The 23067-nt window shown below is 39.2% G+C and overlaps 1 protein-coding gene across 5 annotated transcripts; it reads right to left on the minus strand.

Annotated features, from left to right (window-relative positions):
• Positions 1–2304: 2304 nt before the first annotated feature.
• On the minus strand, positions 2305–20586 carry LOC127424877 (zinc finger protein 646-like). 5 transcript variants are annotated; one of them, XM_051670391.1, is made up of 5 exons: positions 20405–20586; positions 10108–12433; positions 9705–10029; positions 8176–9324; positions 2305–6880 (listed from the first exon to the last, which is right to left on the minus strand). In XM_051670391.1, exons 2-5 carry the CDS (start codon positions 12218–12220, stop codon positions 5944–5946), a joined length of 4524 nt encoding a protein of 1507 aa, XP_051526351.1. In that variant the 5' UTR covers positions 12221–12433; positions 20405–20586; the 3' UTR covers positions 2305–5943. The 5 variants fall into 5 exon arrangements, with proteins under 5 accessions (XP_051526351.1, XP_051526349.1, XP_051526350.1 ...); XM_051670393.1 differs by adding an exon at positions 8007–8100 and having other exon boundaries at positions 6746–6881; positions 8235–9324; positions 9705–12433; XM_051670392.1 differs by adding an exon at positions 8007–8100 and having other exon boundaries at positions 6746–6881; positions 9705–12433.
• Between the last annotated feature and the right edge of the window lie 2481 nt (positions 20587–23067).

The following is a 23067-nucleotide window of genomic DNA, read 5'->3' on the forward strand; positions in this document are numbered from 1 at the left end:
ATGGGGCCAATTTTTGGAAGGTTTAAAGCCAAAAAAAATTTATATTAAAATATAAAAAATTTATATTCCTTTAAAAAAAAAGTAAAGTAGTGGACAGTTTAACATTTAGGCTACTTTTTTAAATGAAGTTCACCGTTTAGTCTTTGTGCAGTTTACTTAAATTGTCCAGTGGTGGTGACACAAATGATTTTTTAAAGTACAATTATTTAATGTACCTTCTTAATTAATATGAGTTTGTAAAACTGCGATAACTACACAGAAAATAGAAAACCGTTGTAGCTGGTGAATGTGTCACACAACAAGACACTGAACCGCAAATCTAACAAAACTAAACATATCTGAAAATGTTGAGAAATTTTGGATGAATGGTCTCACTAAATTGTCACATTTTCACAATATGACACGTTTCAAAATATATTTATGAGGAAAATAAAGTCTTCGATTTATATATATGAAAGGTTTCCAACGTCATGTCAGAACAGGCACGAGAGGTCTGTTGAGGGGAATTTAACCGTTATTTACAGCTACAGTACCTGAACATTACCGTATTCATCTGGAGATAAGTGTGGAAATTTGCCTAACATGAACAGATGCATCATCGAGAGATATTCAGTTCCCCTTTTATTAAAGCTTCATGTTTCAGTTATATTAATGGTGTAATCCATTAATTCTAGCATTGATAGTAACCTATATTAATCTGTTTAAAGGAAAATTCGGGGTATATATAACAGAGTATTTTAACGTTTACAGATTGCCATTCACTTCCATTGTAAGTGCCTCACTATTTGTAACCCAGATTTATTTTTTTATTTTTTAAAGAGGGGAAAGTCAAAATTAGGTTTTGTGGTAAATCGGCATTGTGATACAAATGCTATCAATTGAGCTTAACTTGTATTGAACCCAGAATAGATCACCGCAAAATTTAAATGGCCATGAATTACTCAGCCTGATGTCATTCCTGATGTGAAACTTCAGTTATTTTCCATTCAATGAGTTTGTAGACAACAGTCAATCTCAAAAGACATCATAAAAGTAGTCTATATTACTTGTGCTCTATATTCCAAGTATTGTGAAAGCCATACGATAGCTTTGTGTGAGAAACAGGCCAATATATAAGTCGTTATTCACTGAAAATCTTTCCCTCTACTGCAGCTCTGAAATCTCATTTGCTGTTATTTGAACTGGCACACCACGCTCAATTAATGAGAACCAATGGCATCAATCAACATCAATGACTCATTACATATTAATATAAATGGGCGTTTTAAGGTTTTGTTCTTAATTTTCAGTTTAGTCATGGTCCATTTTAAAACCGTGTATCAAAAGATGTTTTTTTTTAAATAAATAAATGTTTTATAACTTGCATTGAAACTTGTAGAATGTTCCAAATTTGCAAGAATGGCGAAATCTCTGGATCTGGAGGCGAGTACTTTAAAAAGGAAAGAAAAACGAAGAACTTGACAAAACTGCATTCAACCACAATTTTAACATTGGATCTTTGATCAAAAGCATCATGTTGGACAGTTTCTGGAGGTTGAGCGTGAAGCAGACTTCAGCATTATGGATACAATAAGGGAGTCATGAACCAAGTGATATAGTTGAGAGATACCAAGATATTTATCTCTGAATAGAAGAGCTTATAGAAGAGTCTTATTATTCTTATGCTTTGGGAAATCAAGTGACAGGACTTTCAAAAGCTATACATGAAATGTTTTAACTGTATACAATAAGTAATAGTGAAGGAATCTGTTCTCATACTCCATTAATATCTTTTGAACTTCTAGAGTTCCAAGAATCATCATTGGTCTGGCATCATAAACATACTACTTACCCCAGCTGTTAGGTATGTTTTAAAGTCGAAACTTTTTTGAGCTTGTAATCAAAAGCATTACGCATGTCCAACAATTCATAAAAACATCAGAACAAACAAAGACTCTAACAAGGATACCATGGCATTGAAACCAGATGGTGGGCGTTGACTCTTTCAGAACATCAACCATGAGTGACATACACATAAATTTGAAGTGAATGTTACATTCATTTTCCAACTATTTCTTTTTTATTATTATTTGAGAGCATTGAGGTTATAATTCAAACATGTTCTGTTAGGAAATGAATTATCAAAATGTAGTTTAAAAAAAGTGTACAGTCACATATACTGTATGTATATATATGTGTGTGTGTGTGTGTGTGTGTGTGTGTGTGTGTGAGTGTGTGCATATATATAAACTAATATATATATATATATATATATATATATATATATATATATATATATATATATAAACAAGGAAGAAAAAAATATTCAATTTTTTATCATTTATATTTTGAATCGTTCAATCATCACCAAAGTAGCAACTGTGCACCTGGGAAGAATTTTGCTTTTTTTTTTTTTAATTATCCAATTGCGCAGAATTTGCAAGAGTATACATAAATATAAAATCTTCCCAAGCTCTGATCATAATCACATACAACTTCATTTTCACTCAGAATACTATGACTTACTAGCACCAGTGCTCCAAGGTAATATTGGTACAAAACACGCTCAAAATATTAAAATGCAATTAAATAAAAAAGACAAAACAAAATTCTAATAAATACATGGGTTACCATAACGGTGTAACTGAGAAGTTAGAATAAGATTGCCGTGCTGATTGATCACAAAATCGTTTCTTAACGTGTGAGCTTACAAAGTGAAACTGGCACATCTAATCCTGACATGAGCGTAGGGGACTGTCACGACAATACGTGAGAAAGGCAATAATAATAATAATACAGTGATATGTTTACACTCATTGTACTGCAATCAAAACACACATTATAACAGTTCCCTGTTTATTGCACAAGGGACAGATATGTTCGTTTAAAAGCATAACAAATAATGGCAATGAAAAAGGATATACACTATAACAAGTGTTCTTTAGGAGTCCTGCCATTTCTGACTCCGTGTCTGATAGCCTCTGGAGAATGGAAGGGTCGAATCAAAAAGGGTTTGGAACAAGAGACCCTAAAACTGGGAAGTTCTAAAACTAGCATTTTCAGTTACAAGTGTTAATATAAATAAAATGCATACTACAGTGATCTTTGATAAAAGTTTTCCTGTAAATAATACAGTCAGAGGTACAATACAATACAAGGTAAAACCAAATGCAATAACAAGCCTATCAATATACATCTTTCCCCCCCGTTTGTTTTTTCCCATTTTTTTTTTTCATAGCACAACCTATCATTTCTATACACTAGCTAGTTAGTTGCAGTTTTAAAACATGGGTTCTGAGCAACATCATGAAATTATAAAAGGGAACAAACAAATGATGCCCAGTAAGCGCAATGCTGTCATCTGCTGAATAATAAGGTTTGCAGCTCATCTCCGTGCTGCAATAAACCCACATGTTAGAAAAGTTAGAACGTCAAAAGAACGGGGGTAAAATACAAAATAAAAGAACGTGGACAGTTCTGCACAACACAGAGATGTGTTGCCTCCAATAACTGAAGACTTTTCAAATACGCTCTATACACTGTTAAACAGTTACTGTACTTCTACTTGTTAATTCATTGGACAATCAACACGTTTTCTTTGTATAGTCTAGGATTGGAAATTGTGAATGCTTTCAAGGCTGGTTCAAGGGGTAGCTGGACATAAAATGAAACGTATGATTTCAATATGGTTGATTTTTCAGGCGTGCTTTTTTCGTGTTAATCTTGAACCAGTCACTATACAATCGCTATAATTTAGCCTGCCCATTGTGAAATCCCAAAAACAATTCTGATCTAATATGAGTCCGGTGGAAATCGGTGGTTATTTCCCATATAAATGGAAATGCCTCATCTAAAAGTTAAGAATGGACTCTATGCACGGTCACTTCCGCGTTTCGCCTCATGGGGTACACTTACTTCCGAACTTACTTACTTTACCACACTTAACTATTTCTTCCTACGCTGATAAATGCTGTCAAGACGACTCGGAGGAAAATTACTTTTCACACGCGTTATTTACAAGTTTCTGCGGATGACATTGGACAATATCCATCGCACATTGAGACACGGAGCTGTTGCTCCATCCAGTAAAAAGAAGTGTTTTAACAATGTGCATTTTAAGATATTTCGATCAAAATGAGGGTGAATATTCACAAGCCATAGACCAGCACAGGCTTCGCATGGTCCCTGTTTCTGACTGTATTACATATGTAATTAATTTGATTTATTTTGCTAGATAAAGTCTGTGATTTTATATGTTAATATAATATAATAATTGATGATGCTCCAGCTTCACATCAAATGCTGGAGTGAATGGTAATATATTTCTTAACATAGTGACTCTTACTTTAACCATACATTTTGTCTAATAGTGATCAATATTAGTTTATTGTATTGTATTTATGCAGCATAATATCATTTTCACTTTCAGTAAAATTTACATTAATAAAAACCGTGTCCCGTTTCTGAGAGACTTGTCATGTGCCTGTGCAGGGATCTGCCGAACTGAAGAGAACACTGATGATGGCCGAATGCTTTTGAGAAGTGAACATTTTATTCTCCTTTTTTCCTTTTATTTGCAAAAAAAAAAAAAAAAGTACATTTGACAATGACGCAGTAATTTGACCCAATAAATATAGACTAAATGATGTGTTAACACTTTAAAATAAGGTTCCAGTCGTTAATATGCATTAATGTATTAGGTATCATGATCAAACAATTAATAATATAAATTTTTTACAGTATTTATTCATCTTTGTCAGTATTAGTTAAAAATAGAATTGTTCATTGTTAGTTCATAGTGCATTAATTAACTAATGTTAACAGCTTTTGATTTTTTAAATCTATTAATATGTTGGCATTAACATTAACTAAGATGAATAAATGCTGTAAAAGTATTTTACTAATACTAATGTTAACAAATAACCTTATTGTAAAGTGTTACCAATTGTGTTATTGTATCAGTCCTTATATTTTTGAATATTGTGGTGTGATATTATAGATTATATGAATAAAAACGAATTAATCCTCAACTGTACATTTTTTTTCTTCTCAGCAGTGCTTTACTCATGTGTAAACTCATGCTTTGAATAGAGGGAAAATATAATAATTTACAAAGAAATCAGTACTGTGTGTGTTCTCAGTGATGTTTTGTCACCCTGCAGATGGTGCTAAAACCTAAGCTGAGTAACAGAGCAACTGTCCCACGTCGTCTTCAGGTGATTGTTTGTGCTCTCGAATCGCTTGTTGCTGTATTTCTCACTTGCAAATCACTGTACAATCACTGGATGTAAATACTCTGCACACAGAAGAAGCCTTACACAACGGTATAGTAGAGCTTGGCCATACTGCAAGCTTTAAAACATATGTATTTACACTTTTGAAGCTCATTACGGAGATCATTTTTATACTTCTACTAAATAAAATCACATTTGTTGTGATAAATCGCTTTATTTTAGAAAGAATATTAGTTTGCTATAGCTCTTGACACTTTAGCGTTAGCTGGATACGATACCAGAAGATTGTTAGCCCCCTGAGATTTGACAGGAAATACGTAGGCTTCGTTCCGTGCATAGAGTCCATTAAAACAGGACTCTATTTTGAATAGTTTGCACTACTTTAAAAGGCTGTTATCAGAAAATGAAGGCAGGGGCCCTCAGTGTCCCCCACCCCCAAAGGGAACTATGAAAATCCAACTAAGGTCACCGGTGGTAAGTGTTGGAAAATGTGTTATGACCTAAAAACTAACAGTCTTTAAATGATGTGACGGCCCACTTTGAGTCCATTGTTTAATCAAATGTTTACATGCAGGGACAATTCTCTTAACCTAAGCAACAACCTGCTCAACAGAAGCCTCACAGCAACAGAGATGAAGATGGGTGAGAGCAAAAGGGGACGTGGGGGGGGTTGGCACCTCCAAAAACCTTGGCATGAACCACCATAACAAACCAAAAGTTCTGCTTCCATTTATACAAAAGGCCCAGAGGGCATACCCAAGAAGTTGGTGGCGCCCATGTTCCGGCCACTAGAAGGTGCCGAACTATTCCAATGGACCTTTTGGTGGTGTCTTAAGTTGGACTTGCTGGAGAAGCACTTGTCACACTGTTGACACGAGAAAGGCTTCTCCTTGGTGTGGATGCGTCGGTGGCAGATGAGTTGGGTGGAAACACGGAAAGCTTTGCAGCAGTCCGGGCACTGGTAACGTTTGGGTTCTGTGTGGATACGTCTGTGGTTTTTGAGTGCCATGAGGTTAGAGAATTCCTTCTGACAGGAACTGCAGAAATAGGTGCCCATCTTGTGGCTGTTCCTGTGATTCAGAAGCGAGCTGGCATGCCGGTAACCACGGCCGCACTGATCGCAGACATGCGACTTGCACCCTGCCTCATTGCAACTCTGAGGTAAATGCTGTTGCTGATGCCCAGATGAGCCATTGGCACTGGGACCGTGGTGTGATGTGTTATGCTTTGGGAGCCCATTAGGATCCATTCCCTGGGCCTGCATCAGCGTAAGGTCAAGCCCAGAGCTCCAACTCAAATCAGAGCGACTGGACGAAATCCCAGGCTGCTGCGATGATTTCGGGGCATGGTTATGTTGCATTTCCAAGTGGAGCCGGTAGCTAGTCTGGGTGGGGAAGCTCCGCTGGCACAGAGTGCAGGCAAGCTCACGCTCCTTTTGGTGCACACGGCGGTGATTGTGTAGCTGGGAAGAGACACGGAAAGCCTTGCCGCATTCAGGGCAACGGTGTCGCCGAGTCTCAGAATGAATGCGACGGTGGTTCTTGAGTGCGAGCAGGTTGGAGTAGGTCTTGAGGCACACTGCGCAGTGGTAGATGCCGACGGTGTGGGTATTTTTGTGGTTAAGGAGTGAACTGGCATGCCGATAGGAACGGCCACACTGGTCACATCTGTGAAGACAGAGACAAAGAGGGGGAAAAGTAAATCTCATCTGCCCATTGTCCTATTTAACCCCTCATTAGTTAGCAACCTAGATTATTCTGAAAGTAACCTGACAATATGCAGTTGACTTGGATTGTAACTGCATTGACGGATACACAAATACAGGTATATGATCTTGAATCCAGCTGCCAAAACTCAAAATAATGTGGACAAGATATCTTGCATAACATGCCACCGAAGGCAGTGAATAAACTAAATATGAATAATTTAAGTATCAAACAATTCTGTTAAATGTTTAAAAAAAGGCAGTGGTATATTAGTTTATATAATTTATGTTGGTAATATATGAACTGCTGATGCACAAACTTGTAATAGTCAGCAGGACAAACCTGGTCATGAGAATTTCATGAGCAATTTCCTGTATATTACTGTTTATGTTCATTTTCAAACTTTTGGCATTTAAAATTAGATTAAACAGTTCAATGAAGCCTATCAAGATGCATAAATAATTGTACAGCATATAATGTTTTAGGATTTGACAAAATCTTGACCAGAATCATGTATAACAGCATCAAGCACATGTGGGGAAAGAACATTTCTTTCAGAATTTGTCAACTTTTCCTTTATAAATATTTGGGGTGATTATGAATGGAATTTGTTAGTATTGTAGTTTTGTGTTAGTATGTTTGTACATTAAAATGCTTATTCTTTTTTTTTTCTGTCTTGAGGTTGTTTAGGCTGTACCATAATAACTAACATACTGTAGCTATATTTATTGGATTTAATAACCATACATTTAATAAATGGTTCAAAGTCCCATGACATGGTTTGCTCAGTGCTGTTGGGCCCAAATCAGTATTTATTCCTGGAACCACTAGTTGATGCAAGATGACTAATTTGAAAATAAATGGTCAGTATGTGTGCTCATGAATGCTCAAATGCTAACAACAGTAAAACTATACCATACATTATAGAATATTATCATCAATCAGACATTAACAAAGAGGGAATCAATGATTTGGTTGTCTTTAGCACAAAACAAACACATTTTAAATCAAAATGTACCTATTATTACCATGACAATCCTAACAATCTTGAAAATGTTGCTAACTGAAAGCAAAGGGGGGTAACTTATCTGGTCTCCACTAATCATACTGTCCAAACTTCAGAAAAATCCGAATTCCGGCACGCGTATGGTCCCGAGGAAGCCGGATTGGAGATCATATACCTGTAATAGACATGTAGAAACCTGTGATCTTTACTAGTTCACTTCAAAAATCACGAACAACAGACGTAAACTCACGTGAACCGGCACTCCTCTCTTGTGCTTGAAGTGGCCTTCCTCACGCCCTCTCTGCCTACCTGGTTGTCCCCGCAGCGGTGCCTGGCCAGCCCAGATCGACCCTGGAAGCTCTTCCCACAGGTGGGGCAGCCAAAACGTGTGTGGCCCTCCTCGTGGACTCTCTGGTGGTTCCGTAGGAAGCGGGCCAACCGGAAAGCCTTGCCACACGTCGAGCAGATATGGCGCTTCTTCTGCGTGTGGATGCGCATGTGGTTGCGCAGGGCCATGTAGTTGGAGTAGGGCTTGTCGCAATACGAGCAGCTGAAGTTGCCTATTTTGTGTGTATTTTTATGGTTGAGCAGACTGCTAGCATGCTTGTAAGAGCAGCCACAAAGGTCACAGGTGAAAGGGCGTTCTTCACGCTCTGGAGAACCCAGGTCACCCGTCTCCATGCTCATACTAGAGCTGTTGAGGGAGGCCGAGGAAGATGGAAGCTGGGAACTGCAGTTATGTGAGGCCAAGTCTGTGGTTGTAGAAAAGATCTGCGAGCACCCATCGCATTCATATTCGGATGGAGGAGGAGCGCTCTGCACACTGGGACCAGGAAGGGGGCCAGGAAGATCTTTGCAGAGCTGGTTGCTGGTGTGCGTTTCAAGCTGCCGCTGGTTCCTGAAGCCCCTACCACAATCAGTGCATGTATACTTCTTAAGAGCGAAATGCATGCGGAGGTGGTTCTTCATTGCCAGTCGATTCGGATAAGTGGAGTTGCACACGTTGCAGTGGTATTCACCAATTTTATGTAGATTCTTATGATTGGCCAGACTGCCAGCATGACGGTAAGTGCGTCCGCACTGATCGCACGCAAAGGGGCGGCGGCCGCTGCCATCATCAACTTGCTGAGCCCTGGCCCCCGCATATGGTTTCTTGTAACCTTGAGGTTCACCATAATTGGTGTTCATGGGAGGGTTTGGAATTTTGGGTTCCCCCATCCTCATAGCTTGGAGCTGTGATGGGCCTCCCTCATAGTGGGCACCGTTGGGATGAGACATGCCTTGAACCTGTTGGTCTCGTTGATCTCCAGTCTTCACTCTGTGCTCTTCGTGCAAGCGCAGATGATTTATCAACTGCTTCTGAATCTTAAAGGCTTTCCCACACTCCTCGCACTTGTGCCTGTGAAGAGACAAAACACACAAAAACTAAAAGATAAGAAAGCGGTGTTAAAATACACTTCCAAAAAAAAACTAAAGAAACAGACAGAGGGAGACTACACAATGCTCAAATGAGGTACAGATGTTATGAAATTCAATTTCAACTGCATGTATGTGGGTATATCAGTATGAGTTATGCTTGTTGCCCTCATCTTCTCTAATGGGAAAAGAAATCACAAGTGCACACTGCTTTGACCCTCAGAATTTCATTAAAATCTATTAATTCAGTGATGACCTGGGTAATCACATGAGTGGGAACTCATGATAACACATAAGCATTCAAAGTATACAAAGAGAACTAAACAGTTAGAGTAGAAAAGGGCACATGCAATGCTGGCTAACCTCTTTAAGTCAAAATGAGTCCGCTGGTGGTTCTTGAGAGCCAGTAGGTTGTAGTAGCGTTTTTGGCAGACAAGGCAGCGGAAGACCCCAGTCTTGTGAGATTTCTTATGGTTGAGCAGGGAGCAGGGGTGCCTGTAACTTCTGCCACACTGGTCGCACCTGTGGGGCCGATCATCAGAGTCTGGCATCTGCCGAGGGTCTACGGTGCCCCCGTCACCACTGGTACCAGCACTACCCGTCATCCCTTTAGCTCCGTTCAAGCTCTTGTTCAATCCCCCTGCTCTCGCCTTGCCTGGACACAGGTGAGTGATCAGCTGATGACGATCTGCAAAGAACATGCCACAGTCAACGCAAATGTGGTTCCTTCCATCCATTTTGCCATTAGAATTAGAGCTAGCACCACCTAAGTCTTGTGCAGATCCATCTGGCCTGGCAGGTCCGTGGACCAGCTGGTGGTTTAGCAAGTCCTGCTTTCTGCTGAAGCTCTGGCCACAGGTGCTACAGATCAAAAGACCGGCTGCAATACCCTCTTGTCGCCTCCTCCACTCTTGCTCACCAATTGGAGAGAAGGTAGAGGAGGGCCCCGCCCCTTGGTTGACCCCATGGCTTCGCAAGTGGCTACGAAGCGCCCTCAAGCTGGCGTAATGGTTTCCGCAGATGGTGCACTGGTAAACCTCTCCATCATCATCATCGTCTTTGTTATCCATTCTCTTACTGTTGCTCAGGGAGTTAGCCTGTCCTCCACCGTAAGGCATCTGTTCGTGACCACGCCGCTGTCGACTACTTTCTTTGAGGTTGGCACTCCCTGCTGGCAGGGAGGCACCACCTGCACTATGGAAGCTCATGTTACCCAGGTAACCATTGGACATAGCGCCCTGGTTGACACTATTTGCTTGACGATGATTTTGTGGAAGAGGGGAATGGCCAGAACTGCTTTGAGTGAGAGTGCCGTCAAATCGGTCATGGAATTCCAATGAATCTAGGCCACTGTTATGGCCACCGTCTGGGACAAAGTGGGCTGCATCACCAAGATTACCAGGGAGCGAAATAGGTGTTGTAGCACTACTCTCCTGGTCCTGAGAATGTACAAAGCCTTGTTGAGAGTCTAACCCTGTCATTGGCTCAGAGGAAAGCCAATCTCCCTCTGTGCCCATCGACTGCGAATTCGGCCGAGTCTTGTGACTGCGGAGGTGGCTGTGAAGGGCGGCTAAGTGTGGATACTGCTTACAGCAAACAGTGCACTGATAATGACCTGTCTGATGGGAGCGTTTATGATTAACTAGACTCCCTGCATGTCGATAGCTTTTCCCACACTCTTGGCACTTAAATCTACGTTCAGCATCATCAATGGCCGCGGACTCATTCTGAGATCGCGTCCCGCCATTGGATGACGATACCGATTGTTGCGAATTTGAAGCCAGTTCATCTGAATTTAAAATAGCAGGGCTCCCATGCACATGTGTTGTGGTGTGTGGGTCATGGGTAAGATAATGAATTTTGAGACTCTCTAAGTCACGATGTCCTGTTCCGCAATACGCACAGGTGTATATGGAACTATTAACAGGAGGCCCAAGCATTGGGTCGTAACGCTTGTCTGGTAATGGAGGAAGCGGTAGAGGGTCACCTAAAGCAGGTGTATACAAATTGACTGTGGGGGAGCGAACAGTGCTAAGATTATGTGACACTATACTGGAGAAACTACGTGGCAGCCCCAACGAAGATGATGCAGCATTATGTAACAAAATATGTTCTTGAAAGTCATTCTTATTAGGCAAAGCCACCTGACATAAGTGGCAAAAGCTGGGTGTCATGTCATCATTCTGGGGCCCTGGGGGGCGAGGGTCAGATGCTGCTTCAGGAACAAGGGCCCCCATGGACATTCCAGGGAGTTTAAATTTCGAATGTGTGCGCTCGTGAGCACTAAGGGCCGCGAGATTGTTGAACTGTTTGTAACAGACATTGCACTTATATGTGCCCTCTTGATGGGACTTCTTGTGATTAACCAAGCTGCCATGGTGTCGGTACGTCCTGTCACATTGGTCACACTTAAATGGTCTGTCCCAGGCATCTTCAGATCCTGGAGATTTTTGCTTATCAGGATCATGGCCAGGCAGCATTCCACTGTTGTTTATGTGACTCCTGAAATTTGCGTCAGACAGATCGTGTGCTAGATTATAATCCCTGTCTTCATCGGCATTGTCATCGTGCTCCTCTTCAGCTTGGGCACTTGGAGACAGGGTGTGGATGCGGAGGTGGTTTTTTAGTGCCACTGCATTGGGCAACGTTCTGGTGCACACTGGGCATTGGAAGGAGCCCATCTCATGAGTTTTTTTGTGAGAAGCCAAGCTACTGGCATGCTTAAAAATGCGTCCACACTGCTCACATTCAAATCTGCCATTCTCTTCTTGATGGTAGTGTGCTTTCATATGCTCCAGAAGGCTAGGTGTACTTGGGCAAATCATGTCGCATTCTTTGCAAGGGAAACCCTTGGCACGATTCATATCATGCATAGCCATGATGAAAAATTTGAAATGGAAGGGGAAATGTCCACATAAAATGATCCTCGAACAAAGAAGAAAAGGGGGCAATGTGTGATGTTCAGCTCTCTGCTTCTGTAGAATCAGCCATTTTACCTGGGTGGCAGATATTCTCTCCAATCAGCCTTTCAATTCCACTCGGTCGCACCAGTTCAGAGAGGGTATGGACAGTTGCAGGGCACCAGATGAGAGCTGAGAAGATACAAAAAGAAAGTACATTAATCCTTAACCCAAGTAATCTATCAATGTATTGTTATTTATGCACCTTTGAAAAGAAACCACTTTTTTAAAAGACAAAAATATTATATAACTGTAATTATATAATTATATAACATTTTATAATTGAACAGTCAAACATCTTTCCCACGCTTTATTGCTTTTTCTAAACAAGTCTAAATCCAAATGTCCAAATGACTTGTGTAGTTAAAAAGCTGTTAATTAAGAGATTGTAATCACAGCCTTTGACAAATGCATTAACTGTCTGTGATAGCCATGTGGCCATATTATGTGGAGACACATTTGATCTCACATTTAGGTCACATGACAGCCGCACAGGTTCAAAATAGCTAAAAATTAGTCTGCTTTGTGTACCTGCACATCACTCATTTGACATCGACAGCACACAGCACTGCTGATAACTCTGCTGTCTATGTTTACACAGCCACAAAGCCAGCATTAGCAAAGCTTTACCTAGGGTAAGTGAATTACCTGTATAGTCTATGAAAGCCTAAACAACAGCTATTATATCCAGATAAAAAAGGTTGTCAGCTAGGAGTGTAGGTAAGGTACAATCTAAGGCTATCTTGGTAGAGTACCTATGCAATACATAATTTAAGGAAACCAGGTTAAATTTCATTACTTGCTAGCAAGGCATTCCAAAGCCAACTGCAGCTGTAAGATGTTTTCAAAATTTAGATGGATTTCTTCTCTGCTGGTAAAACAATGGTTTATGGTATGAGCTCCCCCTTTTCTTGAATTAAAAAAGTCATTTCTCAATGTTTGTGTTGTGTTGGGAAAGGAAAGTATGGTTAGTAAGCAACTTTATCACACTAAAATCATGTTAACAATATTTACGTCTTATGGCTTTAATTTTGAAAAAGTTTGTTTTTTAAGTTTAAGGCATGGCCCCATTCACTTCCATTGTAAGTGCCTTACTATAACTGCATTTTTTTAAATTATTTAAATAAAGGAGATGAGCCAAAAAAAAACAGGTTTGTGGTAATCAACATTATGCCACAAATGCTGCTGATTGAATCTGAACATTCTTTCACTACTACACCATCTCCACTTCAATGTTATCAGTCCATAATATTGGCTACATCAAACTACCCAGACTTGAATGTCAACCCACAAAACTCTTTGCATAAACAGCAAGACTTGTAAGAGTGGCCACAGAGGGGTCAATATCACTTAAAATCACAGTAGATACATACACTAGCTGAGAATAGTGTAAAGGTGTCTCAGTAAACCATATCACTGGCATGTATTGGAGGATGGCACAAAAGAAGTGGGGAGGCGCTTTTCATCCGCAGCGACTAGGAATGTTGTTAAAATAGAAGGAAAAATGGATTGCGAAAAAAACAAAACAAAGGTCAACACATTATAAGCTTTTGTAGTTTTACCCTAAGGGGCCAATGAAACTACACAGCAGAAAAGACTATGTGAATGTTAGGGATGGCACCGATTCGATACCTGGATCGGTATCGGATCTGATACTGACGTTTTTACCCATATTGGGTATCGGTCCGACGAGCCCGATCCAAATCCGATACCGCATGTTGGTCATTGATGTTACAGTCAAGCTCAAATAATGACTTAAATAACATTCAAATCACCATTAAAGTAGTCCATATAATTCGTGCATTTTATTCAGGCTCTGACAGTCGTCCAAAAGCTTTGTGAATTGCAGTCAGCATGCACAGCTAAGTAGTCTCTGGCACCATGCTTTACTGAACGAGTGCCGCTCTACCGACACACACATAAATACGCGCAGAGGCTCGTGATGCGCTGCTCAGTGCAATATGTGTTCGCTCCACACAAACTCCATCTCAGATGTAGAAGATCAATAGTTCGGTCCGCCTATAACATGCACTGAGAACGCTAATTACCTGAAGCACTTTTTAAACAAGAAATGGTCAAAATATTTCAAATAGGGATGTGCATTTGTATCTTTTCAAACTACTCAATACTCAACAGATAAATCAGGGGAAAAACTGATTAAAAGATACAGAAAACACCTGGCTGAAATGATTGCTATTAAACGAGGCTACACCAGCCACCAAATTAAAAGGTGAAAAGGAGAAAGTATTGCTCCAATAATATGGTCTGTCCCACCTTCCATATGTGTATTGAGATTCATACTACAGCTGTTTTACTAATAATTCTGGCACGACAGTTGGTTTACAAGCAAAAAATGTTTTATTCAAAGCCACGTGTGATGCGGTCTGATTTAGTCTTCAAGATTCTATTTCATTTTCACATTTAATGGTTTTGTGAACTGATGAACCCTATTTTAAAACAGAATATTACCCTTACCCTTACACTAGTCCTTTCAAAAGTTAAATTTCAACTCGTTCAAAGAGGTTAACAGCAAGCAGATGCGCTCTTCAAAGCACATGCACAATTATTTTTATTTTTTCCTTACAGTGGTCACTAAGTGCTGGTACTGCCTGCAAAATAACTTTTCCTTAAATTAACCTGTGTCCCATTGCCAAGGGCATCACTGAAGCAAATGAAAGTTGGTTACTTTCAACTTGCACTCCAAAACCAAACATATTTCTTTAGATGCTACACCTGAGTCTGAGCTCAACCAAACTATGTATTTCTGCCATTAGTGCCTCAACTTTTCCATTCACAATAAACCATAAATCACACAGCAATAATTTAAGCAGACTTTTCTGAATAAAATGCTTGACCACAAATTTGCTTCAATTAGGCTTGTCCCCACATTGGGGAACAATTCTGTTTTCCACACAATTAGAAAGCCTGAAATAGTGTTCCTTTACCACACACAATAGCCATCAGAACACTGAAACACTAGAAAACTAAACTGGATTATTTATTTTCCCTCCTCTCAAATCTGCTGTATGCCATTATTTTGCCGTCAGTACAATAACTTCAAGCAAGCAAGCTCAACAATAACCCTGTGTTCAGACAATGTGTGTCTGATATCAAAACCTTTCAATGTAAAGTGATTTGGTAGGAGAAAAGGGGCCATTATGGCAAGATCAGTCTTGTTCAGATCTGCAACTGATTTTGGAAAAAAATAAAATAAAAATATAAAAATAGTTTGGGTTAAGTAAGCTAACTCCTTTGTTTAGAATGGGTCAGATCATACCACTTCTTTGCAGCTTGGCAAATAATCAAAACTAGTATGATGGACACTACCCATGAATACAAAGTCAGGTAAAAAGAAAATTACACTGCTGTAATGATTGATTTAAATTACACTGAGCGTGTTTACATTAGTGGGTGACCGCTATATCGGCGAGGCCGATAAATCGGCCGATATTCTGACTTTTTTTATTATCGCATTGGCCGATACATTTTTCCGTTTGGACGATTTTTTTCTTGAGGGTGCCGAAAATCACCTACTTGCATGTGAAGCATCTGAGACGTGTTAACAACCAGTCATGGTTCATTTTGTTGTTACATGCCATCATGTTACTACAATAATAGACCGGTGTGCAACACACTGTCATTTAAACGGTCCGCATATCAGAGCCGCGGCAGATGCGTTTCAGCTCATAATGTTTAAGTGCTCGCCTGTTTCATTCTCCTTCTCTCTCCTCAACAGTTCCCTGTAACTTTTAACTGTCTTGTCTAATGATAAAAAGGCAAATATCAATAAAACTAATATCATATGCCATCTGCAAATATGCACATATTCCGTTTAAAAAGATGTAATTCACAGACCTCACGAAAATCCAGCGTTTTCTTCCCGTCGAGCGCTCATCTAATATATTCCTCTGAAGCGCGTATTCTATCAGCCGTAATCAAAAACTTCAAGATCAGGATCAAAAGCTCCTCTCATTCACAAATCATGACGGTCTGTCTGTGACAATCCAAGTAGGCGATCCAGGCCGTTTAAACTGTCAGGAGATGGATCCGTGAGTGCGGATTGAGTAAATATAGTGCTAAATAATAATATTGATTTATTGTTTTGCAATTTTATGCTTATTTACCACATTGTGTGATATATCGGCATTGTATCGGCCATCCTGCTCTCTGGATATCGGCATCGGCCATTAAAAAACCCATATAGGTCGACCACTAGTTTACATGCACAGCAATACGCAGATAACTATAAAAAATCTGCTTATTTAAGAAAACCAACAATTCAAGAAATCTGCATTTACATGAGATTTGAAATCGTCAGGTTATTCCCTGCATTTGACGTCAAAATATAAACAGGAATGCACACAAAACTTGAGCACATTGGATAAACCGGTAAAGGTGTTTACATGCTGAGCGAGATCAGGTAATGGCCGAAAATCTACCTGTGCACATACATTTTTTCTTAAACCGTTTATGACCATACCCTGATAAAGGAATGTCGTTTAAGGCATTAACAGAACCTTACACGTTGTCTGCATATTAAACACAATTGGTTTGTAAACGTGCTCACTTAATGAAAAATATTGTCGTGAAATAACAAGCAGGAATTTTCCATTCAGCCTAACGGTCCCATAATCTACAACGTTACTTGTCTGAAACCAACGCAATTTACCGTAAATTCACAATACTTCAATTTCAATGAAATTATATAGACAATAACAGAGATGAACAAATATTCTGAATTGTGTCATTTTTAACAAATATTGTGTGATATAAATGGTTAAAAACTAATTTAGAGCTTTCACTACTGTTTTTTCACTGAATGTGAAATTTTCTAGTCAATATTTGTGAGTACGTTTTGTGCTATAATTTCATCTACAGACTAAGTGTTTATGATGTGATCACTCATGCATTCCAGTCTGCAGTATGTGGAATTAATCTAGTCATACATCTGTGAATTGAGTTAAGATTGTATGACCTTAGAGTACATATACAAACCAGTGGTCTCTGATTCAAGACCATCTGGATGTATTAGTCTCATCAAGGCTGTCAAGATCCATGCTCCAAAATGCCAGATGGGTCCATGGGTTAACTTTTAAAAAGCGCTTCCAGCCAGCAGCTGACGCGAAGTATGACGTAAGCGTGTCGGCGAGTTCACGCGAGAATTCGAAGGCGGCGCTTATTTACAACAGAAGAACGAATGTCACGTGAGAGTTAGGCCATTTCAAACAGCATCAGAGCCCTGGATGGAAGCGCCGATTTGAAGTTAAAAATGCTTTAATTATCGACTTGTTTCTTAAATAAACCTATCAATTAATTCCAGAAGACATTCATTGATCGACTGGAGTCGCATGGATTACTTTTATGCTGACTAAATGTGACTTTTGGACCATCAAAGTGCTGGCATCCGTGTACTTCCATTATAAGGACCTGACAGAGCTCTATCTTCTAAAAATCTTCATTTGTGTTCTGCTGAAGAAAGACAGTCCTACACATCTGGGATGGCATTGGGGTAAGTGAATAATGAGAGAATTTCAATTTTTGGGTGAACTATTTCTTTGATAGCAGTGGGGGGGGATCACTTCATGGCAATTCTACAAGGAACAGGAATAATCCAATTAGGTGTTTGTGGTAGAAAAATGGTAGAAAATGGTAGAAAAATATAAACAATAAGAAAAACAGTGTAACTGCAAGTAAAGTGCATACGTTTTGTAAGGGTAACCCTTACAAAAAAAGTAGTGGCGGTAACATGGTACAGTGATGGTTTTATATGGTAATACAATGGTACTGTATTTTGATATATATACCACGGTACTAAATGATTCCCATATTCATGCACCATGGTATTTAAATGGTACTCCACAGAATACTATTGAATTATCATGCTATTGTGTCCATAAAAAACATCTGAAACATTAATTGTTTTGTACTGATAACTCTTCTTCGTGATATAATATGGCCATTTTAGGAATTAAACAATTTTTAGTTTGCAGACCTTCAGTTATTTTATAAAAACTACAGGTAAAGATGGTGGCTCCATGAGGTGTAAATATTAGGGGTGTAACCATGCATCGATCCAATAACCAATGATCCAATGTTATTGATACAACACGTAAATATCGATATAGACATTTTATCAATATTTGCATAAGATGCACCTTTATTTTAATAAAAAAATTATTTTAATTTAATCCGTCAGGCAATAAAGCAACCGTATTACATTAATTTCATTTTATGAGTGCTAAATACGCTTTTCATGTGGAAAAAGGATGTGCAAAGGGGTCTGTGAAGCCAAATTGTGCTCTGCTATCCAGTGCGTCCGTGTCAACCGAGCTTCCTGCGAAACGCGAGCTCCAGACCAGTGACAGGATCAGTCAACCGGGCGCAGAGCGGCTCACATACACGAATAATTCGGGCTTCCATCGATATCGTTGCGCGTGCAACGCCAACATTCTGAATAGCACTAATGTGGGAAAGAGAAATGCCTGCTCAGCTCCAGCATCAGTTATAAGACTTTAAACATCTACACATCAACACCCTTACAAACATTTATCCCAATTAACTGTAACATACTTTTTCATTACAACTGTAGAAGCTGCAGCCAAGAAAACTGCGGATAGCACAGATAGTTGGAAACAAGTCATGGGTATGTAAGTACTTTGAATTGGATGAAACTGAAAAATTAGCTGTCATCACATGAGTGATGATCACTTGTGTGTGACATTATTATTTTTTATATTACTGTCTGTATAATTTTTTTCAACATCTTAAGTACCTTATTTTGTTCCCAATGTGGATACTGAATTTGCACTTTTCAGAGAGCTCAATAAAATATTCAGATTATATTTTGGTTGCATTTGAGGGCAAAAATGTTTTAATATAATGTGTAAAATGGGCACATAATATCAGAATATCAATCGCAGAACCCTGAATCGAATCAAATCAAATCCAAATCATATCGCGGCAGATTTGAAGTATCGGCAAATATCGGATCGCAGTCCAAGAGAATCGATATAAGATCGTATCGTCCGATTTACACCCCTAGTAAATACCACCTGGGTGAAAAAGAACATAAAACACTAATTTTTCCCCTAAAATGTCCTGTAACACATTTTCTATTATATTTCTCTTCATCTAAATATTAAACCTCTAAACAGAATTACACTGAAATATGATGTTATGCCTTGTATTTTGTTATTCCACAATGGCGCAGCTTACAAAGAAACAATCAGGGTGGGCCTAACAACGTCTACAGACCCCCCACCAAAATATTATGGATTTAAAATATTCACTACCGTTAAGTGCAAATAACGGACTGTGTTTTAAATCAAATCTATGTAAACAATGGCTCTATGTGACCTTGGCCTGCAGCTCCCACACCCGCTTTTTATCCGGACAAAAGCAGATGCCCGACATTCCGTGTCATTTTTCATCCCCAGACTCACCAAATTAGACGACAGGCCCCCGGATCGGGAGAAAATGACTATTAGTATCAATTTAATATCATTCTGCGTTTATAGAATGCAATGTGTGTATATTGTTGTAAGGGAGACTATTTATTGTGCACATCCCAAACCGTTTATGTTATTCACATGATGCGCCTTGTGCAAATATTAGCTGGTGAGCTATCGCAGCCATTTCGTATTTGAGGAGAGGAAAACACGATTATTTCCCGAAGCGCCAAACGCGTTTGCTCGAATATTCACGCTCATATTCGGTCTACCTTATGCGTGGAATACATCCCGCGCTCGTACGCAAAAGCATCGATTATTTTAATGTGCCAGTTCGTCTGACAGCGACAAACCCCCCCGCAGCTAACGCACTAGCCGTGCTAACATGTTCCCTCCCTCTGAGGTGTCTCACAGAAAATAAGCGCATTTGAAGGCTGGAAGTGAAAATAAGGGTTTTTAGATAAATATACCAGATTGGGTGTGATTTAACCGATTAAAATCCCTACCCGACCATGTACATTCATGAAATGGTCTCTGCTTGGCCGTAATGTCAGTGCTAGTCGTCTAGCGCTCGAGCGACACAAAGATCCGGAGGCTCTCGAGCTCTGATTCAATAAATGTGGCCATTGTGTGCAATTAAAAAAACACCACTTACCGACTTACAGACGTGCACAAAGATCAGGGATGGGGGTTTGTGCTCTTTCTGGATATAATGCACGTTTAGTCGCTCGCCATGATTATTTTAACTCTTTTATTTTTCTCTTCCGCGGGCGGCTCCACCGTCTTTTTCTCGGCGTATTCAGCACACTTCCTGCTGGTGCGGGCTGAATGGGGATGGAGAGCTGCGGACGTGCACCAGCGCGTCACTCTGCTGCGCTCACTCTCCGTGTGTGCTTGCGTTGGAAGTAAACATTGTCAAATGCATCGTAACACTGACTTTAAAAATAAAAGACTATATAATAAAATAACACAACATAATTTAGACGGCCCATTGACTGTGGCATGCAGCTTCATTTGTTTGTCCTTGCATTGCAAAGGCCAACTACCAACCTCTGGTACTACCATGTTTGTTTGTTTTTTTTTTGTTTTGTTTTTTACCATGCACCATGGTATTAGTGAAGGTGGGAGTATGGGAAATATTTAGTGACCATAAATGTTTAACAAATTAAAACTGTCTTGTATTATAGCTTCTCCAGAGTTGTCCTGCCACAATGGGCATTCTTCCAAATGGCTTCGCTATCTGGTCCAGTTTATTATTGTCTACCAAACTAACTTCAAGAAAGTCAAATTCCGTCAAGTGTGTCCTAACTCTTGAATGGCACTTTATATATCGAAGTACTATGGTATTACAATCTGATACCATCATGTTATGTACCATGGTACTGCCACAGTAGGCCTATTACACTGGTGTTACAGTCATTGTATCCAGTTGAAGTCAGAAGTTTACATACACTTAGGTTGAAGTCATTAAAACTTTTTTTTAAAACCACTCCACAGATTTCATATAGGCAAACAATAGTTCTGGCAAGTCGTTTAGGACATCTACTTTGTGCATGACGAGTAATTTTTCCAACAGTTGTTTACAGCAGATTGTTTCATTTTTAACTGACAACATCACAGTTCCAGTGGTCACAAGTTTACATACACTAAGTTATCTGTGCCTTTAAGCAGCTTGGAAAATTCCAGAAAATGATGTCAAGCCTAATTTAGCTTCAGATAGGCTAATTGGAGTCAATTAGAGGTGTACCTGTGGATGTATTTTAAGGCCTACCTTCAAACTCAGTGCCTCTTTGCTTGACATCATGGGAAAATCAAAAGAAATCAGTCAAGACCTCAGAAAAAACAGTTGTGGACCTCCACAAGTCTGGTTCATTCTTGGGACCAATTTCCAAACGCTTGAAGGTACCATGCTTATCTGTATAAACAATAGTACACAGTATAAACACCATGGGACCACGCAGCCATCATACCGCTCAGAAGGAGATGCATTCTATCTCCTAGAGTAGAACGTAGGTGCGAAAAGTGCAAATCAATCCCAGAACAACAGCAAAGGACCTTGTGAAGATGCTGGAGGAAACAGATAGACAAGTATCTATATCCACAGTAAAACGAGTCCTATATCGACATAACCTGAAAGGCTGCTCAGCAAGGAAGAAGCCACTGCTACAAAACTGCCATAAAAATTCCAGACTACAGTTTGCAAGTGCACATGGGGACAAAGATCTTACTATATTGTATACTGTCAGTGTATACCACTGAATTGGTAAAAGAGGTCATGAAATGCTCTTTTTTTATAGTTTTATATTCTGAAATTTACCGTTTGTTTTTATATGTTTACAGTTTGTAGAATGACCTCTTGTATGTCAAAATATCAAGGACAATTTGATTGATCATTATTCCTCATGTCCGCTATTATCTTAAAGGCATAGTTCACCCAAAAATTTAAATTCTCTCATCATTTACTCACCCTCATGCCATTCTAGATGTGTATAACTTTCTTTCTTCAGCTGAACACAAACACAGATTTTTAGAAGAATATCTCAGCTCTGTAGGTCCACACAATGCAAGTGAATGGTGGCCAGAAGTTTGAAGGTCCAAAAAGCATTAAATCCATATTTTCAGAAGTGATATGATAGGAGTGGGAGAGTAACAGATCAATTTAAGTAATTTTTTACTATACATTCTCCTCCCTGCCCAGTAGGTGGCGATAAGCACGAAGAATGTGAATTGCCAAAAACAAAAGAAGAATGTGAAAGTGGAGATTTATAATAAAAGGGGCTTAAATATTGACCTGTTTCTCACCCACACTTTTATATATTATCACTTATCATCCCCTTAATCTGTTTAGTTTTACAGCAGACCAAATGCTACATAAATAAAATAACTATATTAAAAGTGATCAGAGTTCAGCAGTTCCCTTTTATTCTCAGCTTTTTATGGATATGGAGATTTAAAAGCTCTATCTGTGCAAGTCATAACATTATACACAAGTATAACATTTTCACAAGACTAGACCCAGTCCAGTTGAGGATAAAAACTTAACTTCAGCATTTGTGCACATCACTGTTATAACCAGGGATGGGAGGGTTACTTTTGAAATGTATTCCACTACAGATTACAGAATACATTCTGTAAAATGTAATTTGTAACCTATTCCGTTAGATTACTCAAAGTCAGTAACATATTCTAAATACTTTGTATTACTTCTTCAGCACTGGTTGATTTTTTCACTTGTTTTGACTATAAAAACTCTGCCAGTACAGTAAGACAAAATACACATGTTAAAAATACATTCTCTGAAAAATCTAAATATCTTAT

Source organism: Myxocyprinus asiaticus, chromosome 34 (genome assembly GCF_019703515.2).
Source record: "Myxocyprinus asiaticus isolate MX2 ecotype Aquarium Trade chromosome 34, UBuf_Myxa_2, whole genome shotgun sequence".
Classification (NCBI taxonomy): domain Eukaryota; kingdom Metazoa; phylum Chordata; class Actinopteri; order Cypriniformes; family Catostomidae; genus Myxocyprinus; species Myxocyprinus asiaticus.